At 44.0% G+C, this 22,288-nt stretch overlaps 1 protein-coding gene across 2 annotated transcripts in view; it reads right to left on the reverse strand.

Annotated features, from left to right (window-relative positions):
* The window catches only part of SASH1 (SAM and SH3 domain containing 1), a 287,896-nt gene that overhangs the window by 140,931 nt on the left and 124,677 nt on the right, over positions 1 to 22,288 (reverse strand). For both annotated transcript variants that reach the window (XM_050787296.1, XM_050787295.1), the window contains exon 2: positions 21,600 to 21,728. In XM_050787296.1, the coding sequence (XP_050643253.1) occupies positions 21,600 to 21,728 (129 nt within the window). The remainder of the gene's footprint in view (positions 1 to 21,599; positions 21,729 to 22,288) is intronic.

Consider the following 22,288-nt stretch of genomic DNA (forward strand, 5'->3'; position numbering starts at 1 on the left):
GAAATATTTTTATATTGTATTTCTCTTGGTCCCCAGGGTAACTAGTAAGGCTCAATCAATATTTAGTGACTGATTAAATCACAGAATTATATATGTAACTAGAACTGATGAAGTGTAGATTAAACAAAAATACAGACCTGGAAGGCCTTTTTTTGGGGGGGAGATGGAGTTTCGCTCTCGTTGCCCAGGCTGGAGTGCAATGGCATGATCTCAGCTCACCACAACCTCTGCCTCCCAGGTTCAAGCCATTCTCCTGTCTCAGCCTCCCAAGTAGCTGGGACTATAGGCATATACCACCACACCTGGCTAATTTTGTATTTTTAGTAGAGATGGGGTTTCTCCATGTTGGTCAGGCTGGTCTCAAACTCTTGACCTCAGGTGGTCTACCCGCCTCAGTCACCCAAAGTGCTGGGATTACAGGTGTGAGCCACTTTGCCCGGCCGCCTTTTATGTCTGTCACAGATGTGTGAGCAAAGGTTTTATATTCTACTACTGGGTAGCTTGTCGCACTACAGTGTGTCAGTTCACAGTGAGGTCCTCCTTACAACTAACCCACCTTACGCTGAACACTCATATCTAATGCAACATGATTGTTTATTTCCTTATGAAGTTTCTGTTTACTATGTAATGTCACTTTAAGTGTAACTTATATTTAAGCTTGTCCTATAGAGAAAATGTAATCCTAAAAATTATGATTCATTGGTTTACAGGAAAATATGGCTCTTGTCTCAAGAGAACTAATTCTGAGAACTTTAAGAACTTTCTGGAATAAGAAACATCTGCTCTAGATTACTAGTAATCTCTTTTGAGATTTGGATATGCAACCATTAAATGTATCGCTGTGAAGTACTGCCTTCCACAAATATTACCTTTTCCTTATAACAAAAACATACAGCCGCCCCAATATTTCAGCAGTTTCTTATGGGGAGGGTTCATCAGGACTGATCTGGAAAACACTCTAGTTCAATGTACCTCTTGCACAGGTACCGTCACACCTTCTATTTTAAGAAGTATTCAAATTTGTGTCAAGATAAGAGCATGTTCCCTTATAGTCTGGGGTGAAAGTGATTCTTTTTTTGTTGTTTGTTTGTTTGTTTGAGACGGAGTCTTGCTCTGTTGCCCAGGCTGGAGTGCGGTGGTGCAATCTCGGCTCACTGCAGCCTTGCCTCTTCCTCCCCAATTCAAGCGATTCGCCTGCCCCAGCCTTCCGAGTAGCCGGGATTGCAGGTGCATGCCACCACGCTCGGCTATTTTTTGCATTTTTAGTAGAGATAGGGTTTCATGCTGTTGGCCAGGCTGGTCTCGAACTGCTGACCTTGTGACCTGCCCGCCTCGGCCTCCCAGAGTGCTGGGATTATAGGCGTGAGCCACCACGCCCAGCCAAAAGTGATTCTCAAACCAGACTTGGTCACTTGATACATGCTTCATGACTGCCTTCAGCCATTCACGTTTATTAAAAACACAAGAAAATCTCCTTCTGTTGTCTGGCTCAAAATATGGATTGCTGTTTGTAATGAGAATCTTGAAGTCACTCAGGTAAGAAATTTCTTACATAGCCCTGAGGTGGTACTGGTTTAAAACAGCCTCCCCTCTCTTGCCTTAGTAATATGGATGGCAGCTTTCAGAGCATTTCAGACACTTTCAAGAAAACAAAACTGAATTTGAGAGTTGATTTACGCAGGAACTGAATCAACTTCTACATTTAATATTGTTAATCATATAATGCCATCCATTTACAACTCTTTATAATTGGATATCCAGTTAATATTTGTTGAGCTTCTGCAAAATACAAGTCACTGTGAGGCACAAGGCACTATGGCATATGGTCTGAAGGACAAAGAGATGCAACTTAAACCCAGCCATCCAGATGCTTAGAATTTGGCAGAAGAGATGAGACAAGCACATGAATAATAATGCACGGTAGGAAAGCACAGACATGACATGAGAAGTATCATAAAACTGCAACACAGATATAGAAAGACAAGCACCACTTAGCTTGGAGAATCAAGAAGAGCCTGTAGAGAAAGTGGCATTAGAGCAGGGTGGAGTGACAAGCATAGCAGGTGACAAGCATAGTAGGTATAGCCGAGTGACAAGTGTAGTAGGCTTAAAAGGTGGTGGGAGGGAGGCAGGGGCTGTTTTTCTCCATAGCAAATCTCTTCAATTTATGTGACAATGTACAAACTGCAAGATAATGAAAATAAGGGGGCACCTTACACCATATACAAATATTAACTCAAAATGGATCAAAGGCCTAAACATAAGACGTGAAAGTATAAAACTCTTAGAAGACAACATAGTGAGAAAGTCTGGCAACACTGGATTTGGCAATGATTTCGCTGGGTATGACACCAAAAGCATAGGCAACAAAAGAAATAATAAACTGAACTCCATCAGAATTACGAAAACATTTGTGCATCAAAGGACACGGTCAAGAGTGAAAGGCAACCCAAAGAAGGGAAGAAAATATTTGCAAATCAAATATCTGATAAGGGATTAATATCCAGAATGTATACAGAACTTTATACATGGAGTTGGATTGAAATAAACTCTTTTTTTTTTTTTTTGAGACAGCGTCTCGCTCTGTCGCCCAGGCTGGAGGGCAGTGGCGCTATCTCGGCTCACTGCAAGCTCCGCCTCCCGGGTTCATGCCATTCTCCTGCCTCAGCCTCCCGAGTAGCTGGGACTATAGGCGCCCGCCACCACGCCCGGCTAATTTTTTGTATTTTTAGTAGAGACGGGGTTTCACCGTGTTAGCCAGGATGATCTTGATCTCCTGACCTCGTGATCCGCCCGTCTCGGCCTCCCAAAGTGCTGGGATTACAGGCTTGAGCCACCGCGCCCGGCCGAAATAAACTTCTTTTATACATTGAGTTGGATTGAAATAAACAATCCAACCCATAAATGGGGAAAGACTTGTATAGACATTTTTCCAAAGAAATTACACAAACGGCTAATAAGCATATGAAAAGATGCGCTGGGCATGGTGGCTCATGCCTATAATCCCAGCACTTTGGGAGGCTGAGGCAGGTGGATCACAAGGTCAGGAGTTCAAGACCAACCTGGCCAACACAGTGAAACCCGCGTCTCTACTAAAAATACAAAAATTAGCTAGGCGTGGTGGCGGGCCCCTGTAATCCCTGCTACTTGCGAGGTTGAGGCAGGAGAATCGCTTGAACCCAGGAGTCGGAGGTTGCAGCAACACAGCAAGACTCTCTCTCAAAAAAAAAAGAAAAAAGAAAAAGAAAAAGATGCCCAACATCACTAATATTAGGAAAATGCAAATCAAAACCATAATGAGATACCATTTTATGTCCATTAGGAAAGTTATTATCAAAAAGGAAAAAAAAAAGTGTTAGCAAGGATGACGAGAAATTAGAACCCCTGTTCCCGGCTGGTGGGAATGTAAAATAGTATAGCAAGTATGGAGGGTCCTCAAAAAATTAAAAGTAGCTGGGTGCAGTGGCTCACGCCTGTAATCCCAGCACTTTGGGAGGCCAAGGCAGGTGGATCACCTGAGGTCAGGAGTTCGAGACCAGCCTGGTCAATATGGTGAAACCCCATCTCTACCAAAAATACAAAAATTAGCCGGGTGTGGTGGTGCACGCCTGTAGTCCCAGCTACTTGGGAGGCTGAGACAAGAGAATGGCTTCAACCCAGGCAGCAGAGGTTGCAGTGAGCCAAGATTGCACCACTGCACTCCAGTCGGAGTGACAGAGCAAGACTCCGTCTCAAAACAAAAACAAAAACAAAAAAATTAAAAGTAGAACTGCCAGATCACCCAGCAGTTCCACCTCTAGGCATATTCCCAAAAGAAATGAAAGCAGGGATTTGAAGAGATATTTGTACACTCAAGTTCATAGCAGCATTACTCACAACAGAAAAATGATGGAAGCAACCCAGCTGGCTGCTGGTGGATGAATAAACAAAATGTGGTCTGTGGGACAAGGAAATACTATTCAGCCTCAAAAGGGAAGAAAACTCTGATACCCGCTACAAGACAGATGCATGCTGAGGGCATTAATGCTAAGTGAAAAAAAACAGTCACAAAAGGACAAATACTGTATAGTTCCACTTATAGGAGGTATTGCAAATGGTCAAATTCATAGAGACAAAAGTAGAATGGTGGCTGCCAGGAGATGTGAGGAGGGGAAATAGGGAGCTGTTTAAAAGGTACAGGGTTTCAGCTTTGCAGGACGGAAAGAGTTCTGTGGATGGTTGGTGGTGATGGTGGAACAACATGTGATTATACTGTCACTGAACTGCAACTCAAAATCAGTTAGGATGGTAAATTTTACGTTATATATATTTTACTATAAGTTTTTAAAACAATTTTTTTAAAACTTGTTTTAAAAAAAAGAATAAAAGATAAACTCAACTTAAAAAGTTCCACACTCCTCTATACCACTTCTGCCATGGACAAGGCCTTCCTAGACCCTTGGAGAGCCTGATTCTCTCTGCTCCTCCCTTGGAGCACCTGATTCTCTCTGCTCCTCCCTGCCTTCACTGTCATCCTTGGACTTGGCACCTTGCTCCACCTGTCCTTTGGGGCCAGACCCTTTCTTGTTTACCTGGATCCCCAAGCCCAGTATTCAGCATCTACGCTCCATGATTCCCCACAAGCTGTTGTAGAAGGTGATAGGCATATGCTGGCTGCCTTTTCTGCTGGGTGCTGATGGAGAGGACGCTGTTCTAAGTTTGAACACTGGCAATTAGGAATCTGTATGCAAACTGTAACACTATTTCACATAATGCAACAGATTAAAATAACATTAAACATATGTCAACTGCTTTTATCTATGACTTCTTTTTTTTTTTATATCTTGCAGCTCAGAAATAGATTTCACTCGTATCAACAACGTTCACACTGGGCTCCCACATGAAGTCCTTTGGAGGTATTCTTTGAGGTTCCTATGACCAGCCAAAACAAACAAGCAAAAACAAAAACAAGCAGATTGCTGAATAAATTCAAATCTGACTAAAATGCTGGCTTATGTTCAAAGTTGTCATCTCCTGGGGTCTGGGCAGGTGACTGGCACCCAGCAATGAGAGGAATGTCCATCTGACCTGTTCTACAGCCCTGCCCTGCCCTGCCCCATTCTGAAATCAGGGTGGCATAGGCACAGGGCACATTTCTGCCTGCAGAAACTGTCTCTAAGTTTTCTTTTACCATGGAGGCCACTTCCAGCACAAGAATTGGAGTCCTAAGATTACATTGTCGATTTCTGATTTTTTTTTTTCTAAGTAACAAATTGCACTTTACAGTTAGCAAAAGACACATTCCCAGGTCAAACCAGTAGGTGCAGCTTTTCTCATGATGTGCTGGGATACAGAAGTACAGAACTTACCTACCAGGCATAACAAGTTTCTATGGGAAAATGGAGTCAGCGGTCCAGCTGGGGTTTCTAAGATGAATCCACTCCACAGAGGGAAAGAGTGAGTGCATACAGCCTCAGCCTAGAGTCGTTCCTGGTGGCCATTTTCATCTGGGCGGTAGAGGCGGTGAGGACCCAGGAGTGAGGATGGGCTCTAGGTGGATGGAGAGCCAGGCAATATGAGGAGGGAACAAAAGCCAGAGGGAGAAAGGAAGAAGGCCCGCAGGAGTGAGAAGGGGCTGTGCGGAGGAACAGATGGAAAGGGAGAAGGAGCAGGCTGCCAGGGTAGTTCCTTGGTATCTTCATTCTCAGCCCTGCTAGCCTGAGCCTGGAGTAGAATGCAGTGGGAACAGGGCAGAACTTTCTGTTTTCCTCTGTGCCTTTCAACAAAACTCCCCTAGTCAAGGTGGGAAGCAGAAGGGTAAAGGGTCGGAGGGGAGCTTTCTATTTTCCTTTCTTCCTGCTCCTCCTTCTCTCTCTTATCCACTTCTCCTGGCAACTATTATTTGCTAATATTCTCACTGGCACACACATACACGCACACAGAGGTGATCACAGGCAGGAGGGGACGCCTAGGTGGGCAGAGGTGGGAGACAGTCAGGCCTAAGAAAGGCACAGAATCACCCCATGTCCAGGGTGTGGAGTAGGAAGAGGAAAAGGAAGAGGGAAGCAGAGGCAAGAGGCAGAAGGCAGCAGCTCCGGTTTGAGCAGGAAGTTCTGCAAGCTTTCAGTCAAGCCGCCCTGTGGGCAGAATCAACAATCTCTTCCTAGACTGTGATGAGCTAGCTTGGTTCCACTCCACTTCCAACACTGCATTATTATTTTTTCCTCTCTGCTATTCTGCAGCTCTTTGAGACTGTACAATACACTCAGCTATGTTAAACAAAAACACAAAAGTTCTGTCGTCTCGGACGGTTCCCTATCAGATGAACAGAAAGGCAAACCAGGCAGAAGGCACCAGCAACCACAGCCTGGGCTAGGGCTGGGGGTGGGGTGTTGGAGGGGGGCCGGGGACTGGGATGGCGGGGAGGCTGGGGTGGGGCATGGGCTGGGAGTGGGGAACAGTGGGGCTGGGCTTGGGGGGCAGGTGGGGGGGGTGGAGCTGGGGTTGGGATGAGGGTACAATAGGGCTGGGATGGAACTGGGACAGGGGTGAGGGTGTGGGAGGCTGATGGTGCTGGGCTGGGGGTGGGGCAGGTGGTGGGGGTTGGGGCAGAGCAGGGCTGGGCTGGGCTGCGGGTGGGTGGTAAGTCAGTTTGGAAAGCACTGAAGTGCCAAGCACATATTTTTTTTTCTATTGTACTGGTTTTTATGTAGTTAATCCTCAGTGGATCTCGGACATTTACATTTGCATACCCATTTTAAGACAACAGCCTATCCCTTAGAACCATATTTTAAAAATAGGTTTACATAAGCAAACTTTACAGCATGAATGACTGTTGTCTTATCAAACACACTTTAATTGGAAGCCTTTCCTCCTCTAATGAGAAATCTGAACTTGTTAACATACTTTATGTTTTTATTAGCCAGCAGGTTCATTCTGTAATAAAGGCATTTCTTTTCCAGAATTAGACTTTCAAAACTTTCTTGCCTAAAAGATTTTTCTTATTAAATATTTATGCTTATTTTTAAAACCCAAGAGTGTAATAAGAAAGCCCCACTTTATGAGTCTAGGAATGCAAATATCTCCAGAATGCACAGCTATTGTCATTCATTCATCCCATGAAAATCTATTCCTCACCTACTATATTCAGGGGATTGTTCTGGCCCAGAGATACAGTAATGGACAACATACTCACTGGAGAAAGGTGAAACATAGCATTCAAAGTACTATGGAATTTTGGAATTAGGAATAAAGGTACTAAAAATCACTGAATTGTACACTTAAAAGGGTGAATATTATGGTATATGAATTATATCACAGCTTTTAAAATCCCTATGGGAAGGCAGGGTGCAGTGGCTCATGCCTATAATCCCAGCACTTTCGGAGGTCAAGGCAGGTGGATCACCTGTGATCAGGAGTTCAAGACCAGCCTGGCCAACATAGCGAAACCCCATCTCTACTAAAAATATAAAAATCAGCTGGGTGTGGTGGCAGGCACTTGTAATCTCAGCTACTTAGGAGGCTGAGGCAGGGAGAATCGCTTGAAGCCTGGAGGAAGAGGTTGCAGTGAGCTGAGATTGAGCCATTGCACTCCGGCCTAGGCAACAAGGGCAAAACTTTGTCTCAAAACAAAACAAAACAAAAACCCAGCTGTTAACAATTGTTATCTTTGGGAACTGGGTATTAAGAGACATTACACTTCTACTTTGGAATTTTTATTCAGTTTTTTAATAATGAATGTATGTTGTAATTGTATAGCAAAAATTACTTTTGGCTGGGCACAGCGGCTCACGCCTGTAATCCCAGCACTTTGGGAGGCCTAGGTGGGAGGATCACTTGAGGCCAAGAGTACGAGGCCAGACCAGGCAACATAGTGAGACCCCATCTATTAAAATATATATATATATTCTTATATTAATATTCTATATTGTATCATGCTTTATAATATTGCATTTTGATATTATATTACCCAAGGACATAAACTAATCTGTAAATCAATCAACACAAACTGATTCTTCCAGAAGGCTCTGAGAAGAGTCTAAAGAAGAAAATGCAAGGTTAGGGAGTAGCCGGGGAAGATCTGGCATTGGCCTCCTGGTTTCAAATCTCATCTCTGATACTCACTAGCTGTTCAACTTTTAACAAGTGCTAACTTTATAATGAATATCTCTACTATAAATAATAATATCTATGATAAGTATTCATTGAGCTCTAGCATGGACCCAGGAACTACACCAAGTACTATATATATGAACGTTATCTTATTTAGCCTACACAACAACTGGACGAAGAGGGCATCGTCTTCCCCACTGCTCAGTCTTGGAACTGTGGCACCTCTCAGTGGGGTCCAGGCTGGTGTGTGGCACAGCCTGGGTCTTCCCCACACCTCAGTGGGGTACAGGCTGGTGTGGTGCAGCTTGGTTCTTCCCCACCAGGTGGTACTTTCACAACACTGGTTTCTGCCTCTTCCCAACCTAAACATTAGATAACTAATATCCACCTCAGGGTTATTACAACAACTAAACAGGGTAATAGATGTAGCTGTCTCGTCAACTCTAATGTGCTTTTAAAAAATGTCATTTTTGGCTGGGCGCAGTGGCTCACCCCTGTAATCCCAGCACTTTGGGAGACCAAGGCAGGCAGATCATTTGAGGTCAGATGTTTGAGACCGGCCTAGCCAAAATGACAAAACCCTGTCTCTACTAAAAACACAAAAAAAGCTGGGCATGGTGGTACACGCCTGTAATCCAAGCTACTTGGGAGGCTGAGGCAGGAGAATTGCTTAAACCCAGGAGGCAGAGGTTGCAGTGAGCTGAGATCGCACCACTGCACTCCAGCCTGGGTGACAGAGCAAGACTCTGTCTTTAAAAAAAAAAAAAAAAAAAAAGTCATTTTTGTGATAATTATCAGCATGGTTGTTATTTCCACCTTCCCATACTTTGTTTTTTCCTCTTTAGTTCTTGGCAGTACTTTAGGTAGCAAGGCAGATAAAGTACCCTGAGGTTTAGACGTGTGAAGTGAAACTGATGATCAATGAGGCATAATAGCTTAATTGATAATTATCCCATCACTGGCATTGAAAAGATTCATCAAAAATATTAAATAGTAAAACTTTCCTTAAGTTAAAATTCTCCTTTAGAAGGAAACGTTTAATCTTCATGAATCAAGTGACTGATTCCAACGAAGAATGCAGATAAAATACCCAAGCAGATCCCGAAAGATGAAAGAGATCAAAGGAATATCTTGGAGAAAAGAAACCCACACCCTAAGGAGAAGGGACATACACATACAAACACAAATACCCTTTGAAATCACAGATGAAAATCGGTCTTCCTTTTGGCATCTTTGTTAAGAAATCATGTCTCTGCTGTCACACACATTAAAAAACTAACAGACACCCCCCCACACACATCCAGATGTTCACGAATATTCATGATATGCTTCCAATTTGGTTTGGACTTGCTCTTGATTTATTTTTCATTAAGTTTCATCAGCTTCTGCTGGGGCCCATGAGATGGATGGCATTGCTGGTAGCACAAATTTAGAACATCTTCATATTCCAAATAATTGCTCCAGTCTCTCAAACTATTCTTTATACATAAATTACTTATGCACAGGTCTCAGAATGGCCAGAGACAGGAGCAGTGGCTTACTCATGAACCTAGCTTCTTAATACCATTCTAGAGTTGGTAAATTAAGCCTCCATTTCTAATACACAGATGGACATATCAAGGGAGAAAAAAAAGCAACAACCCAATTTTCTTTTTTGAGAAGTGCAGTGAAACACTAAAGGAAAGGCATGAGCTGTGTGCTGGGGTATATTGAGATGTATTTTCCAAAGTTACTCCATGAGCTGGTTTGTGTCCTTCCTGATACTGAATAGCTGAAAAGTCAGGATAACTGATGTGACCGCATCAATTTTTTTTTTTTTTTTGAGATAGGGTCTCACTCTGTTGCCCAGGTTGGATTGCAGTGGCGCAATCTCAGCTCACTGCAACCTCTGCCTCCTAGGTTCAATCTCCAAAGTAGCTGTGACTACAGGCATGCACCACCATTCCCAACTCATTTTCGTTTTTTGGGTGTTTCTGGTAGAGGTGGGATTTTGCCACGTTGCCCAGGCCAGTCTCAAACTCCCAAGCTCAAGCGATCCACCAGGCTTGGCCTCCCAAAGGCTGATGGCTCATGACTAGGATTACAGTCATGAGCCATCACACCTGGCCAGCACCAAACAAATTTGCTCAACATTTTGCCATCTTGTTTTCTTCAACTTAAAATTCTTAAAACTTCCAAACTGAAAGAAAAGACAATCCCAAATGCAAACAAACTGCTGGAATGGGGGCAATGGTCTTCTAATGAGAGGGAGAGAGAGAAACCTCCCACTGATGTACATGATGATCCAGAGCTCAGAGCTCAATTCTTTTTTTTTTTTTTTTTTTTCCCCAGACAGTCTCACTCTGTCACCCAGCACCCAGGCTGCAGTGTAGTGGTGCTATCATGGCTTACTGCAGCCTCAACTTCCCGGGTTTAAGTGATCCTCCCACTTCAGCCTTCCCAGTGGCCGGGACAATAGGCATGTGCCACCACGCCCTGTTAATTTTTGTATTATTTTTGTAGAGACAGAGGGTTTTGCCATGTTGCCTAAGCTGGTCTCAAACTCCTAGGCTCAAAGGATCCACGTGCCTCGGCCCCCCAAAGTGCTGGGATTACAGGCATGAGCCACCACGCCCTGCCCAGAGCTCAGTTCTTTCTACTGTTAGTCATTTCGGTGCACAGGAGCTTTGGTGAGAGATCAGTCTAAAATATGGACTGCGTACGTCAGGAGGACAATGTCAGGTGTAGTGCATGACGACACCAGGCTCAGGGCCCTGCCCCAGCTGACTTCCAGGCTGGATCCTACAGGTGTCTGCCTAATTCCATTCCAGATGCCAACCTGCCTCAGGCCCCATGCAGGGTTCTGCAGAATAGATGGGTCACTTGGCTTGGACCACTCAGTCAGTCCTACAGTCTCAAATGTAGACTGTTGACATCATCGCTAAATGACATAGATACAGCTACAAAGACCCACTCTGAGGGTCTGGAAATAAGCAAACATTCACTGCACTCCTTTACATTTTGTCTCACCTCAAGACCATACTGCCTCTAGTGTGCTACAAATTAACATTTTTAAATAGCCTATAATTAGCTTCTGATTAGCCTAAATAAATTACATTGTAATCTTCTGTGTTAAAAATGTATATAATTGTTAAATGTAAAGACTGAGATCACACTACAATTTTGGCAACCTGGTTTTAATATTCCAGGCTCCAAAATGTCACCTGGCTTGGGCTTCATTCACCCTTTGAATGGTCCTGACTCCAAAAACAGAGATGCTCCTTTCCCTCCCAAGCCCTGGCCAAGTCCTGGCTACCTGCTAGGTTCTGCCATCAAAGTGGCCACTTTTAGGTGAGTTCCTAACTCTTCTCTCCAATTAGTGTCAATTTCCTTAACATTTAGGAACGCTGTCTGTTGTACGCAAATGGAAACAACAAAGCTCAGACTTTTTCCTTTTTGGCAAGTACTAGTATTTAAGTAGTATGGTAGTTTGGTTTTTTTTTTTTTTTTTTTTTTTTTTGAGACGGAGTCTCGCTCTGTCGCCCAGGCTGGAGTGCAGTGGCACGATCTCGGCTCGCTGCAAGCTCCGCTTCTCGGGTTCACGCCATTCTCCTGCCTCAGCCTCCTGAGTAGCTGGGACTACAGGTACCCGCCACCGTGCCCGGCTAATTTTTTGTATTTTTAATAGAGACGGGGTTTCACTGTGGTCTCGATCTCCTGACCTTGTGATCCGCCCGCCTCGGCCTCCCAAAGTGCTGGGATTACAGGCGTGAGCCACCGCGCCCGGCGGTAGTTTGGTTTTTAATCCCCCAGGCATACTACCTTTCATTAAAGCAAGCAAACAAAAACCATTTCTAAATGCTCAGGAGCAAGAGAAAAAGAAGCTGAAACTCTGTAATCCCAGCACTTTGGGAGGTTGAGGCGGGTGGCTCACCTGAGGTCAGGAGTTTGAGACCAGCCTGGCCAACATGGTGAAACCTCATCTCTACTAAAAATACAAAAATTAGCCAGGTGTGGTGGCGGGCACCTGTAATCCCAACTACTTGGGAGACTGAGGCAGGAGAATCACTTGAATCCAGGAGGTGGAGGTTCCAGTGAGCCGAGATCACGCCATTGAACCCCAGCCTGGTAGACAAGAGTGAAACTCAAAAAAAAAAAAAAAAAAAAAAAAAGCTGAAATTGTTGATGCACATTTGAAAAATCTAAAGCCCTCTCTATTGTTAGACTGTCATATCATGCACAACACAGCCAACCCAGCGGTTTCCACAAGTGCACAGTCTGCAAAGGTGTCTAGTGCCTAAGTGTAAGGATGGAAACACCTGAACTGACTGCAGGGTTAATAAAAAAAAAAAAAACCTCTTAATTACCAAAGGTATAGAATGCCAAGATCAAATCTGGCACCAAGAGATCTGTTGATGTCCACGTTCACATAGTGCCATGTACAAAAAATGCTGACTAAATTGGAACTGGGCATTTGATTACAAATGTGACTTTGTCTGAGAGAGGCCAGAGCACAGAACTGTATTACCATCTGGCTTAAGATATAATGCCTCAGTGTATTTGACATCAAGTGTGTGAATCCCACAGCAGAATGGAGTTCAGACTCACCATCTAATGCCCACAGATACTGATCACAGTCTTCAAATCAACTGTAGCCCAAAGCTAGCAAATAATGTAAGTGAAGACAAAAGGAAACAGAACAAAAACAAATGCCATTTAGAGAAACCACAGGGCTTCAGCAGGATAACTCAGTATAGTGTAAGGCATGTGAGGCACAGTTCTCATTCTTATCCTATGAGGATGAGCATAAGAATTCAGGGACGACATAAGTCTTCTGTGTTTCTATGCTCTGGGGGCAGACCTGTGTTCCCTAAAAACAATGGTGACCTTGTAGACTGAGCTGGGCAGAATCTCACTTTCCTGATCATTTTCTTGAATATTCAGGAAGCTCAAATGTACAACAGGAAACCTGTTTCCCACATGCTTTGCTGCCTGTAGCAAATAACAAAAGAAGAGCAGTCAATGAAACCAAACAAAAACCCACACAGACCAGACTATGTGCACATGTCTGCATGAAGCCACATGAAAAGCAAGAACAAGTTCACCTTGGCCCAGCGGTCAACGATTGCGAAATGGCCATTTATTCTCTTTCTCCCTGTGAATAGTAATGAATCGTAATATTCTACTTTATCTTTTATATCATTAATAATCCAAGGACCTCTGAAAGAACAGCCTGCCTCTTTTTTCCCCTCACATCGTTTATGCCATAGTTTCTAGCCACATTTACCCCTCCATTTTTGACCTTGGCTGAAACTGTGGCCTCTCCCTGAAGTTACTCCCCACGGTCCACACCTCCCTCAACCAGGTCAGTCCTTCCTGTGCCTTCTGATTGGGAAGCCTGGGTTATCACTTCCTCTAAGGAGTCGTCAGGGACCCTCTTCTGAACTCCTGCACAGCACGGTAAGAGTATGTTACTTGCCTCACACCCCTACTAAACTGTGGCCTCTTTGTGGGCAGGGAATACATATTTCGTCTGTGATTCCGGAAAGGCAAAATCCCAAATAACAGACTCAATGCTCATTAAATATTTCAAATATATTTAAATGCTCAGTTGAATATTTACACACATGAATAAATTCAACAACTACTTATTGGGCACCTATTATGTGCTATGCACTGTTCTCTATGCAAGGGTATAGTAGTGACCAAAATAGACCGACAAAAGTCCCTGCTCTCAAACCAGGCAGGACCCACTGGAAGGGACAGGAAGCAACTTTGAAGGTGTTGGATGTGTTCTCTATCATGCTGGGCTGTGGGTGAGGTGGGTATATTCATTTGATGAAGTTATACAACTGACATTTGTGCATTTAGATGTATATAAGTTATACCTCAAAACAAACTTTTTTTTTTTTGAGATGGAATCTCACTCTGTCACCCAGGCTGGAGTGCAGTGGTGCGATCTCGGCCCACTGCAACCTCCACCTCCAGGGTTCAAGCGATTCTCCTGCCTCAGCCTCCTGAGTAGCTGGGACTACAGGTGCCCGCCACTACACCTGGCTAATTTTTTTTTGCATTTTTAGCAGAGACAGGGTTTCACCATGTCTCTATGTTTGGACAAGCTGGTTTCAAACTCCTGACCTCAGGTGATCCACCTGCCTCAGCCTCCCAAAGTGCAGGGATTATAGGCATGAGCCACCATGCCCGGCCAAAACAAACTTTTAAAAAACATAGTAATCAGCCGGGCGCGGTGGCTCAAGCCTGTAATCCCAGCACTTTGGGAGGCTGAGACGGGAGGAACACGAGGTCAGGAGATCGAGACCATCCTGGCTAACCTGGTGAAACCCCGTCTCTACTAAAAACATACAAAAAACTAGCCGGGTGAGGTGGCGGGCGCCTGTAGTCCCAGCTACTCACAAGGCTGAGGCAGGAGAATGGCGTGAACCCGGGAGGCAGAGCTTGCAGTGAGCTGAGATCCGGCCACTGCACTCCAGTCTGGGCGACAGAGTGAGACTCCGCCTTCAAAAAAAAAAAAAAAAAAAAAACATTAAGTGTGAGTGGGGTGTGAAGATGAAACGATGGCAGGATGCTGCTAGCTGTGGATGAGGGTAACAGGCACAGGATGTTCACGATATTGTGATCTTTATAGATGTTCACATTTCCAACATAAAAAGCTATAAAAAAATCCCTGTACTCACTTGAATAAATATTAATGAAGTACAAGTAATGGATACTCTTCAGCATTACTGTGGGGATTTTTCAACTCAGAATAGAAAGGAAGGGAAAGAAATCAACAGTTACAGTCACTTATGATGAAACAATTTTTTTCATTTATGCCTCTAATAACTTTGAGATACTTTACCCACATTTTATAAATTGGGAAACAGAGGCCAGGGCCAGGTAAGTAAAACAGCCAGAATTTGAACCAAGTCTGTGACTCCCTCAACCTCTTTCCATCAGTGTTTCTTACACCCTCTTGCTCACTGCAACAAGCCCAGGTAAGGACTCTTGCTCCAGCTTGGAGAGGGGGCGGTACAGCCAAAGGAGGCTCTGACAATTAGCACCGGTCACAATGGACACTATTCTTATTGCCTCTGTCTTGATCCAGAACTATATTTGGAAGGTTTAAGTTATTAAAATTGCAAGGAATGATAAGTCATTCTTACACCATTAACAATGGTTCTCTTTCTTTCTTTCTTTCTTTTTTTTTTTTTTTTTTTTTTTTGAGATGCAGTCTCACTGTGGCACCCAGGCTAGAGTAAACTGGCATGATCTCGGCTCACTGCAATCTCACCTCCCAGGTTTAAGCGATTCTCCTTTCTCAGCCTCCCAAGTAGCTGGGATTATAGGTGCACACCACCACACCTGGGTAACTTTGTATTTTTGGTAGAGATGGGATTTCACCATGTTAGCCAGGTTGGTCTTGAACTCCTGACCTCAAGTGATCTGCCTGCCTTGGCCTCCCAAAGTGCTGGGATTACAGGTGTGAGCCACTGCACCCAGCCAGCAATAGTTCTGCTATGACCTTTCACAGTTATAATATGCAATGTTTTTATTGACATTCCCGGTCCTTAAAGACCTCAGTGCATCTCCACCTGGGCTCCTTTTTCCTTGTATTCACACAGTCATGATAACAAAGTGGCACAGAAGCTGGGCCAGGTTTCAGCTGCTGATGAGTATGTCATCATCAACAGAGTGCTGCTGGAGGTAGGGACTTCTCTCAGCTCCGTGCCACATCAACAACTGCACAAACTTGTTTTCTGCCAATACTCACACAGATTCCACCTCAAAGATGCTGAGGAAGCTGATACTGCCAGTAACAGAGGCCACCTTGAGTGTGTTCCTTTCCTGACCACGGTGTCACTTTGACAGATGTCAGACTTAGCATCATTCGAGTTGGGCCATTATGGACTTGGAAAGCTACTAGCATTTCTGATTGCAGCTTCTCCCAGCCAAAAAAACACATGGTGCCCAGGGATTGTGCCAAATGTGGAGAGATATGGGCAACTTCCCTGCTGTTCACAAGCACTAATGTCCCAATCCCCAGCAGAGGGAAAGGCTGTGGTCCAAACACATCATTCCTGTAGGGCCCATTTGGTGCTAAATAAAAACTCTCACCATAGTTATAAATGTGAATCATAATATCTTTTTATATTGTTGAATTTTTACCCATCTGTACTCTCTGTTGTCTTCATCAAAACTAACTGGCCCCAAAGACACTTTATCAAATGCATTATTCCAGTCAGGATCCAGGTGATTACGTCCTAGAGAAAGAGCTTGACATCTAGTCCAGAAAGTTAATTACTAACATAATTATCAAAACCTTTTGTTTTTCAGGGTTAAGTCAAGCAACTCGGTGGGCTGAGTGCCCTTTTGTTTTGTTTGTTCTCCAGTTGATACATAATTAGCTCTTAAGGACAACGCATTTTTTGACTTTTTAAAGTCAAACACAAATATCTAAGTATTCTATCTGTAGACTATTTCTTCAATCTCCTAAATTCACCCAGAAGATTTAGAATGAAACAAAGCCATAAACCAAGTCAACCCATCACCCAAAATTTTCTGTCCCCAAGGCTGTCTTCTAAAATGACTTTTTCTAGAGCAGACACAACAAATCTAATGCTACTTTTTCCCTATAAAATGTCTGAGACTTCTAACATGTTACTGCATATTTCCTCTTCTGCTTTTAACATTATTTTGTCTCAAAGCCATCTTGCATTCAGCTTTGACAGGGCTGCTGACAAGCATAGAAAGAAACTGACTGGTCGCAGTGGCTCATGCCTATAATCCCAACTCTTTGGGAGGCCGAGGCAGGTAGATCACCTGAGGTCAGGAGTTTGAGACCAACCTGACCAACATGGTGAAACCCCATCTCTACTAAATACAAAATATTAGCCAGGAGTGGCGGCACACACCTGTAATCCCAGCTATTTGGGACGCTAATGCAAGAGAATCACTTGAACCCAGGAGGCGGAGGTTACAGTGAGCCGAGATTGTGCCAATGCACCCCAGCCTGGGCAACAAGAGTGAACTCCATCTCAAAAAAAAAAAAAGAAAGAAAGAAAGAAAGAAAGAATTAAGCTGCAGGTCCTCAGACCTGAAGTTGCTCCAACCAAGCAGCCAGGAGGGAAAGCATATTGTTTACTTATCTGAAGGCAGAATTGAAAGATTAGAAATATATGTAAAATTCTAATGCAATAAAAGGGAACATGACAGACTGGAAGTCACAGCATTTCAAGGAAATGAGTCCCCAGGAAGAGTCAAAAGTGTTAAGCACTGTGAGAGGGAACTTTCAGGAGGCCGATAGCGTTGTGTCATAGCCTAAATGATGACTAGCCTCAAAACACATCTAACATGGACATCTAGACTTCGGAGCCATGTGAGTGACACAGGAAACATCCAGCACCTAAACCCGATCCTTGCCAGTTTTAGAATTTCCCTTTTCCACTGCAACTTGTCTGGAATTTCATAGAAAGAGAATCTGAAGGCTGGATGCAGTGACTCACGCCTGTAATCCCAGCACTTTGGGAGGCCAAGGCAGGCAGATTATCTAAGGTCGGGAGTTTGAGGCCAGCCTGGCCAACATGGCAAAACCCCATCTCTACTAAAAATACAAAAATTAGTCGGGCATGGTGGTGCAAGCCTGTAATCCCAGCAACTTGGGAGGCTGAGGCAAGAGAATTGCTTAAACCCAGGAAGCAGAGGTTGCAGTGTGCTGAGACCATGCCATTGCACTCCAGCCTGGGCAACAAGACCAAAACTCTGTCTCAAAAAAAAAAAAAGAGAGAGAGAGAGAGAATCTGAATATGCCAATTTGGGGTCTTACTCGCTAACTACAAATTTTTTTTTTTTTTTTTGAGATGGAGTCTCACTGTGTCACCCAGGCTGAAGTACAGTGGCAGGATCCTGGCTCACTGCAAGCTCCGCCTCCTGGGTTCATGCCATTCTCCTGCCTAAGCCTCCCGAGTAGCTGGGACTACAGGCGCCTACCACCACGCCCAGCTAATTTTTTCTATTTTTTAGTAGAGCCAGGTTTCACCATGTTAGCCAGGATGGTCTCGATCTCCTGACCTCATGATCCGCCCGCCTCAGCCTCCCAAAGTGCTAGGATTACAGGCGTGAGCCACCGTGTCCGGCCGCTAACTACAATTTAAAGAATGAACAGTCATGCTTCCAGTCTGGCTTGAATCAGCTCCCATCAACTTTACCCACCACCAACTTCTTGTACTTTTGATGGGAACTAATTAAGCTCATGTGGTGTTTTTTTCCCCCACATTGTCTTCTGCAGTTTTGGAACAGAGCACACCAAATTAGCCCCACCTGTTTGAATGAGAAGGCGGTTATTTATCCCACCGATGGGCAGACTTTCTCTCCTACCTAGAAGCTGCCTTCCAAGGTTCCCAAACACCATGGGATGACAATAGTAACCCCAACTCCTAACCAGCTAAAATCCTGAGAAGAGCAGTTTAGTGTTGTGTCAGTGGTCCATCTTTCGCCAGTTCACAGCAATCATTTCCTCAAGCACAGTAAAATGTCTAAGGAGGCCACAGAGTCCTACCAGACTATCATTAGAGGCAAGAGTTACAACATTCTGGCCAGGCGTGGTGGCTCACGCCTGTAATCCCCAGCACTTTGCGAGGCCAAGGTGGGTAGATCACCTGAGGTCAGGAGTTCGAGACCAGCCTGACCAACATGGAGAATCCCCATCTCTACTAAAAAAAAAAAAAAATTAGCCGGGCATGGTGGTGGATGCCTGTAAGCCCTGCTACTCGGGAGGCTGAGGCAGGAGAATCACTTAAACCCGGGAGGCAGAGAGAGGTGGTGGTGAGCCCAGATCACGTCATTGCACTCCAGCCTAGGCAACAGAAGCGAAACCTCATCTCAAAAAAAAAAAAAAAAGAAGAAGAAGAAGAATTGAAACATTCAAGAATTCAGGGCATTATGCAATATTTAAGTTGTCCTGTGGTAATCTTGCCAAAATGAAAGTATTTTTTCATTAACTATGCTCCAACAGGAGAGCCTAATGAATTTTAAGAGTGTGGGAGTCTTTTGACACATAAAGTTACTTTCCAAAGGAGGAAATAACCCCAGCATTCACACATGTCAAGGAGCAAAGTTAAAGGAAACAAGCCATTGACAGTGCTGCCGCCCACCTGGGCCAAGGCGTCAGGCTCCTGAGGTGATGGCTTTCAGCCCCTGGATGACACTTCTCAGCCTCAGTCAACTTTAACTCCCATCCCTGCAACTACTAAATTGGTGAACATAAAAGAAAGAGAATCAATTAATATTTGGCAGTCATGATATATTGTTACTCCTGATCCAAGGAATCTTTACGTGGTTAAGAAAGTAAATAACAGTACATAAGAACATCCTAGTCTCACAGTGGAAACAGATTATGTTCACTTACAGAATATACAGCAGGGGTACCCAACCCCTTGCTGGGTCTCTTATAAGAGAGGAATCACAGAACCCTTGTATATAACATAAAAATAATTATTAACAAAGAATTCTCTGTTCTTAATTAGTTCTAAATTAGTTACTTAATTATTATTTGTGTGTGTGCTTACCCTAAGTAGACAAATAGGAGGTAGAAGGAGGATAAATAAGGATTCAATTGAATCAGCAGTTTTCAATTTTTTTTTTTTTTTTTTTTTTCCCGAAACGGACTTTCACTCTTGTTGCCCAGGTTGGAGTGCAATGGCGCGATCTTGGCTCACCACAACCTCTGCCTCTCAGCAGGTTCAAGTGATTCTCCTGCCTCAGCCTGCTGAGTAGCTGGGATTAGAGGCATGTGCCACCACGCCTGGCTAATTTTATATTTTTTAGTAGAGATTCTCCATGTTGGTCAGGCTGGTCTCCAACTCCCGACCTCAGGTGATCCACCAGCCTCAGCCTCCCAAAGTGCTGGGATCACAGGCGTGAGCCACCATGCCCAGCTTAGTTTTCAAACATTTTTTTAAAGGTTGAGGAACTCTGTTAGTAAAAACATATCCATGCAGCCCCCACTATCTGAGATGGCTCAAAAGGAACAGGTCTGGATGAGGAGATACAGAAGGTTGAACATTTTCTTCTGCTTCAACCCCATTTCTTGAGGAGGTCCTGAGGTTGGCATAATGAAACAAAACTATTTGAAAGGCACGGAACTAAAGTGAATCCAATAGTAAGATATTTAAACTGAGAAATGCAGAAGCTTTTATGATATTTTATAGCAAATATACAATTTTGAACTACTAGTATACATAAAAATTAAATATATAGCACCTACACTATTTAGTTACTGTTTATCAAATACAAGGCCAAATGTGCCACTGACTATACACATAAAGGTTTTCACAAACAGCCAAATTTATTTCAATGCACCTGAGTGAGAGGAGAACATAGCCATGAAAGATGGTGATGACAAGGAATTTCAAGGACAGGGAATATGAGCTACAATACAATGTTAAGTAATAAAGGAAGAAATTTTTTTTAATATATAGATACAGCATTGTTTCACTGATTTTATATATATTAAAAATACGATTTTTTATATATATATAGTGTCTTTAGGCCGGGCATGGTGGCTCACGCCTGTAATCCCAGCACTTTGGGAGGGGTTTGGGAGTTCGAGACCAGCCTGACCAACAAGTAGAAACCCTGTGTCTACTAAAAACACAAAATTAGCCGGCCGTGGTGGTGCATGCCTGTAATCCCAGCTACTTGGGGGGCTGAGGCAGGAGAATCGCTTGAACCCGGGAGGCGGAAGTTGCGGTGAGCTGAGATCGCACCATTGCACTCCAGCCTGGGGGACAAAAGCGAAACTCCGTCTCAAAAAAAAAAAAAAAAAGTGTCTTTAGCAGTGGACTAGTTTTGCTGATTTTTAAATGCCCACAAAAACATTGGAAGGATACCTACTAAAACATCAATGTGATTATTGCTAGGTGAGAGACTACAGGCAATTCATTGTTCCTTTAAATTTTATGTTGCTTTCCAAAAGAAAAGAAAAAAGGAATGAAGAGAGGGGAATAATTAGCCTAGACATCCTTTGGGCTTAGAGTCAAAAAAAAATGTAGTATACACTGGTGAATAGTAAAAACATACTTTTTCCTTAAGTTAAAAAAATAAAAATAAAAATAAAAATCTATTCTTTTAATGAATGCAAAGGTTCAATCCTATTGCTCCAGCCAACACTCACTCAGTTTGATATCCGCAGCAGAACTCAGTTTTTTTTTTTTTTTTTTTTTTTTTTTTTTTTTTTTTTTTTTTTTGAGACGGAGTCTCACGATATCCGCAGCAAGCTCCGCCTCCCGGGTTCCCGCCATTCTCCTGCCTCAAGTAGCTGGGACTGGGTCAGAGACGGGGTCCTTTAAAGGGATCTGAACCGCGCCCGGCCTGGGTCAGTCCTTTAGGGATCTGAACTTTTTACCCCATACTAGTGCAGTAGCCTACAGATTGATACCCCAGGAACAGCTAGCACTGGGAGAAGGACCAAGGAGAAGCCCAAATTGGAGCAGCTCTGCTCACAAAAGCATATTCTCAGGATTCCCACTCACCACATCCAGGTCCTGGGAAACCCGCCGTTTCCGCAGCTCCTCCATCCTCTCGCATACGTCGGAGAAACAGGTGTTGTAATAATCTGCATACTGCTGCGCCAGGTCATCGATGTTTCCCAGCGAACCGTCCTGAAGGGGTAGAAAAACAAAGGCAGTCAGGTCAGTGCACCCGGGAAAAGCCCACAGCCATCAGACCTCCCTCTATGCAGAGTTTATTGTAATAAAGGCCGGTATTTAAGCGGGAAACATCAAGTGCCAGGTTGTTTCACCTACAGGATCTCCTACTCCTCAGGGCAGCCCTCTGACAGGGGCCTGTTTTTTCCCCACTTGTATTGATGGGTAAACAGGAGCTCAAAGAAGTTGAGCGACTGCCCACAAATCCTGGGACTAAGAAGCACAGAGGCCAGCTTTCCAACCTGGGACGGTCTGGTGCCAACATCAGGGTCTTCGACACCCATCTCTCTGCCTGCCTAGCAGGGCTAAGAGAGGAAACACCAGGGAAGCACCTTCAGCAAAGGCACTGTGTGAGGAAGAGGCTCCTAATGCCCAGTGTGGCCCCTGGCCTGCATCACCACCTCCTGGGAAGCTCATAAAAGAGACAGATGTCAGGACCCCTCCCAGGGATTCTGATGGGAGCCTGAGAATTCAAGAACTGGCAGAGAATAGAATCTGAGACAGATCTCACTGCA

This window comes from Macaca thibetana, chromosome 4 (genome assembly GCF_024542745.1).
Source record: "Macaca thibetana thibetana isolate TM-01 chromosome 4, ASM2454274v1, whole genome shotgun sequence".
Classification (NCBI taxonomy): Eukaryota; Metazoa; Chordata; class Mammalia; order Primates; family Cercopithecidae; genus Macaca; species Macaca thibetana.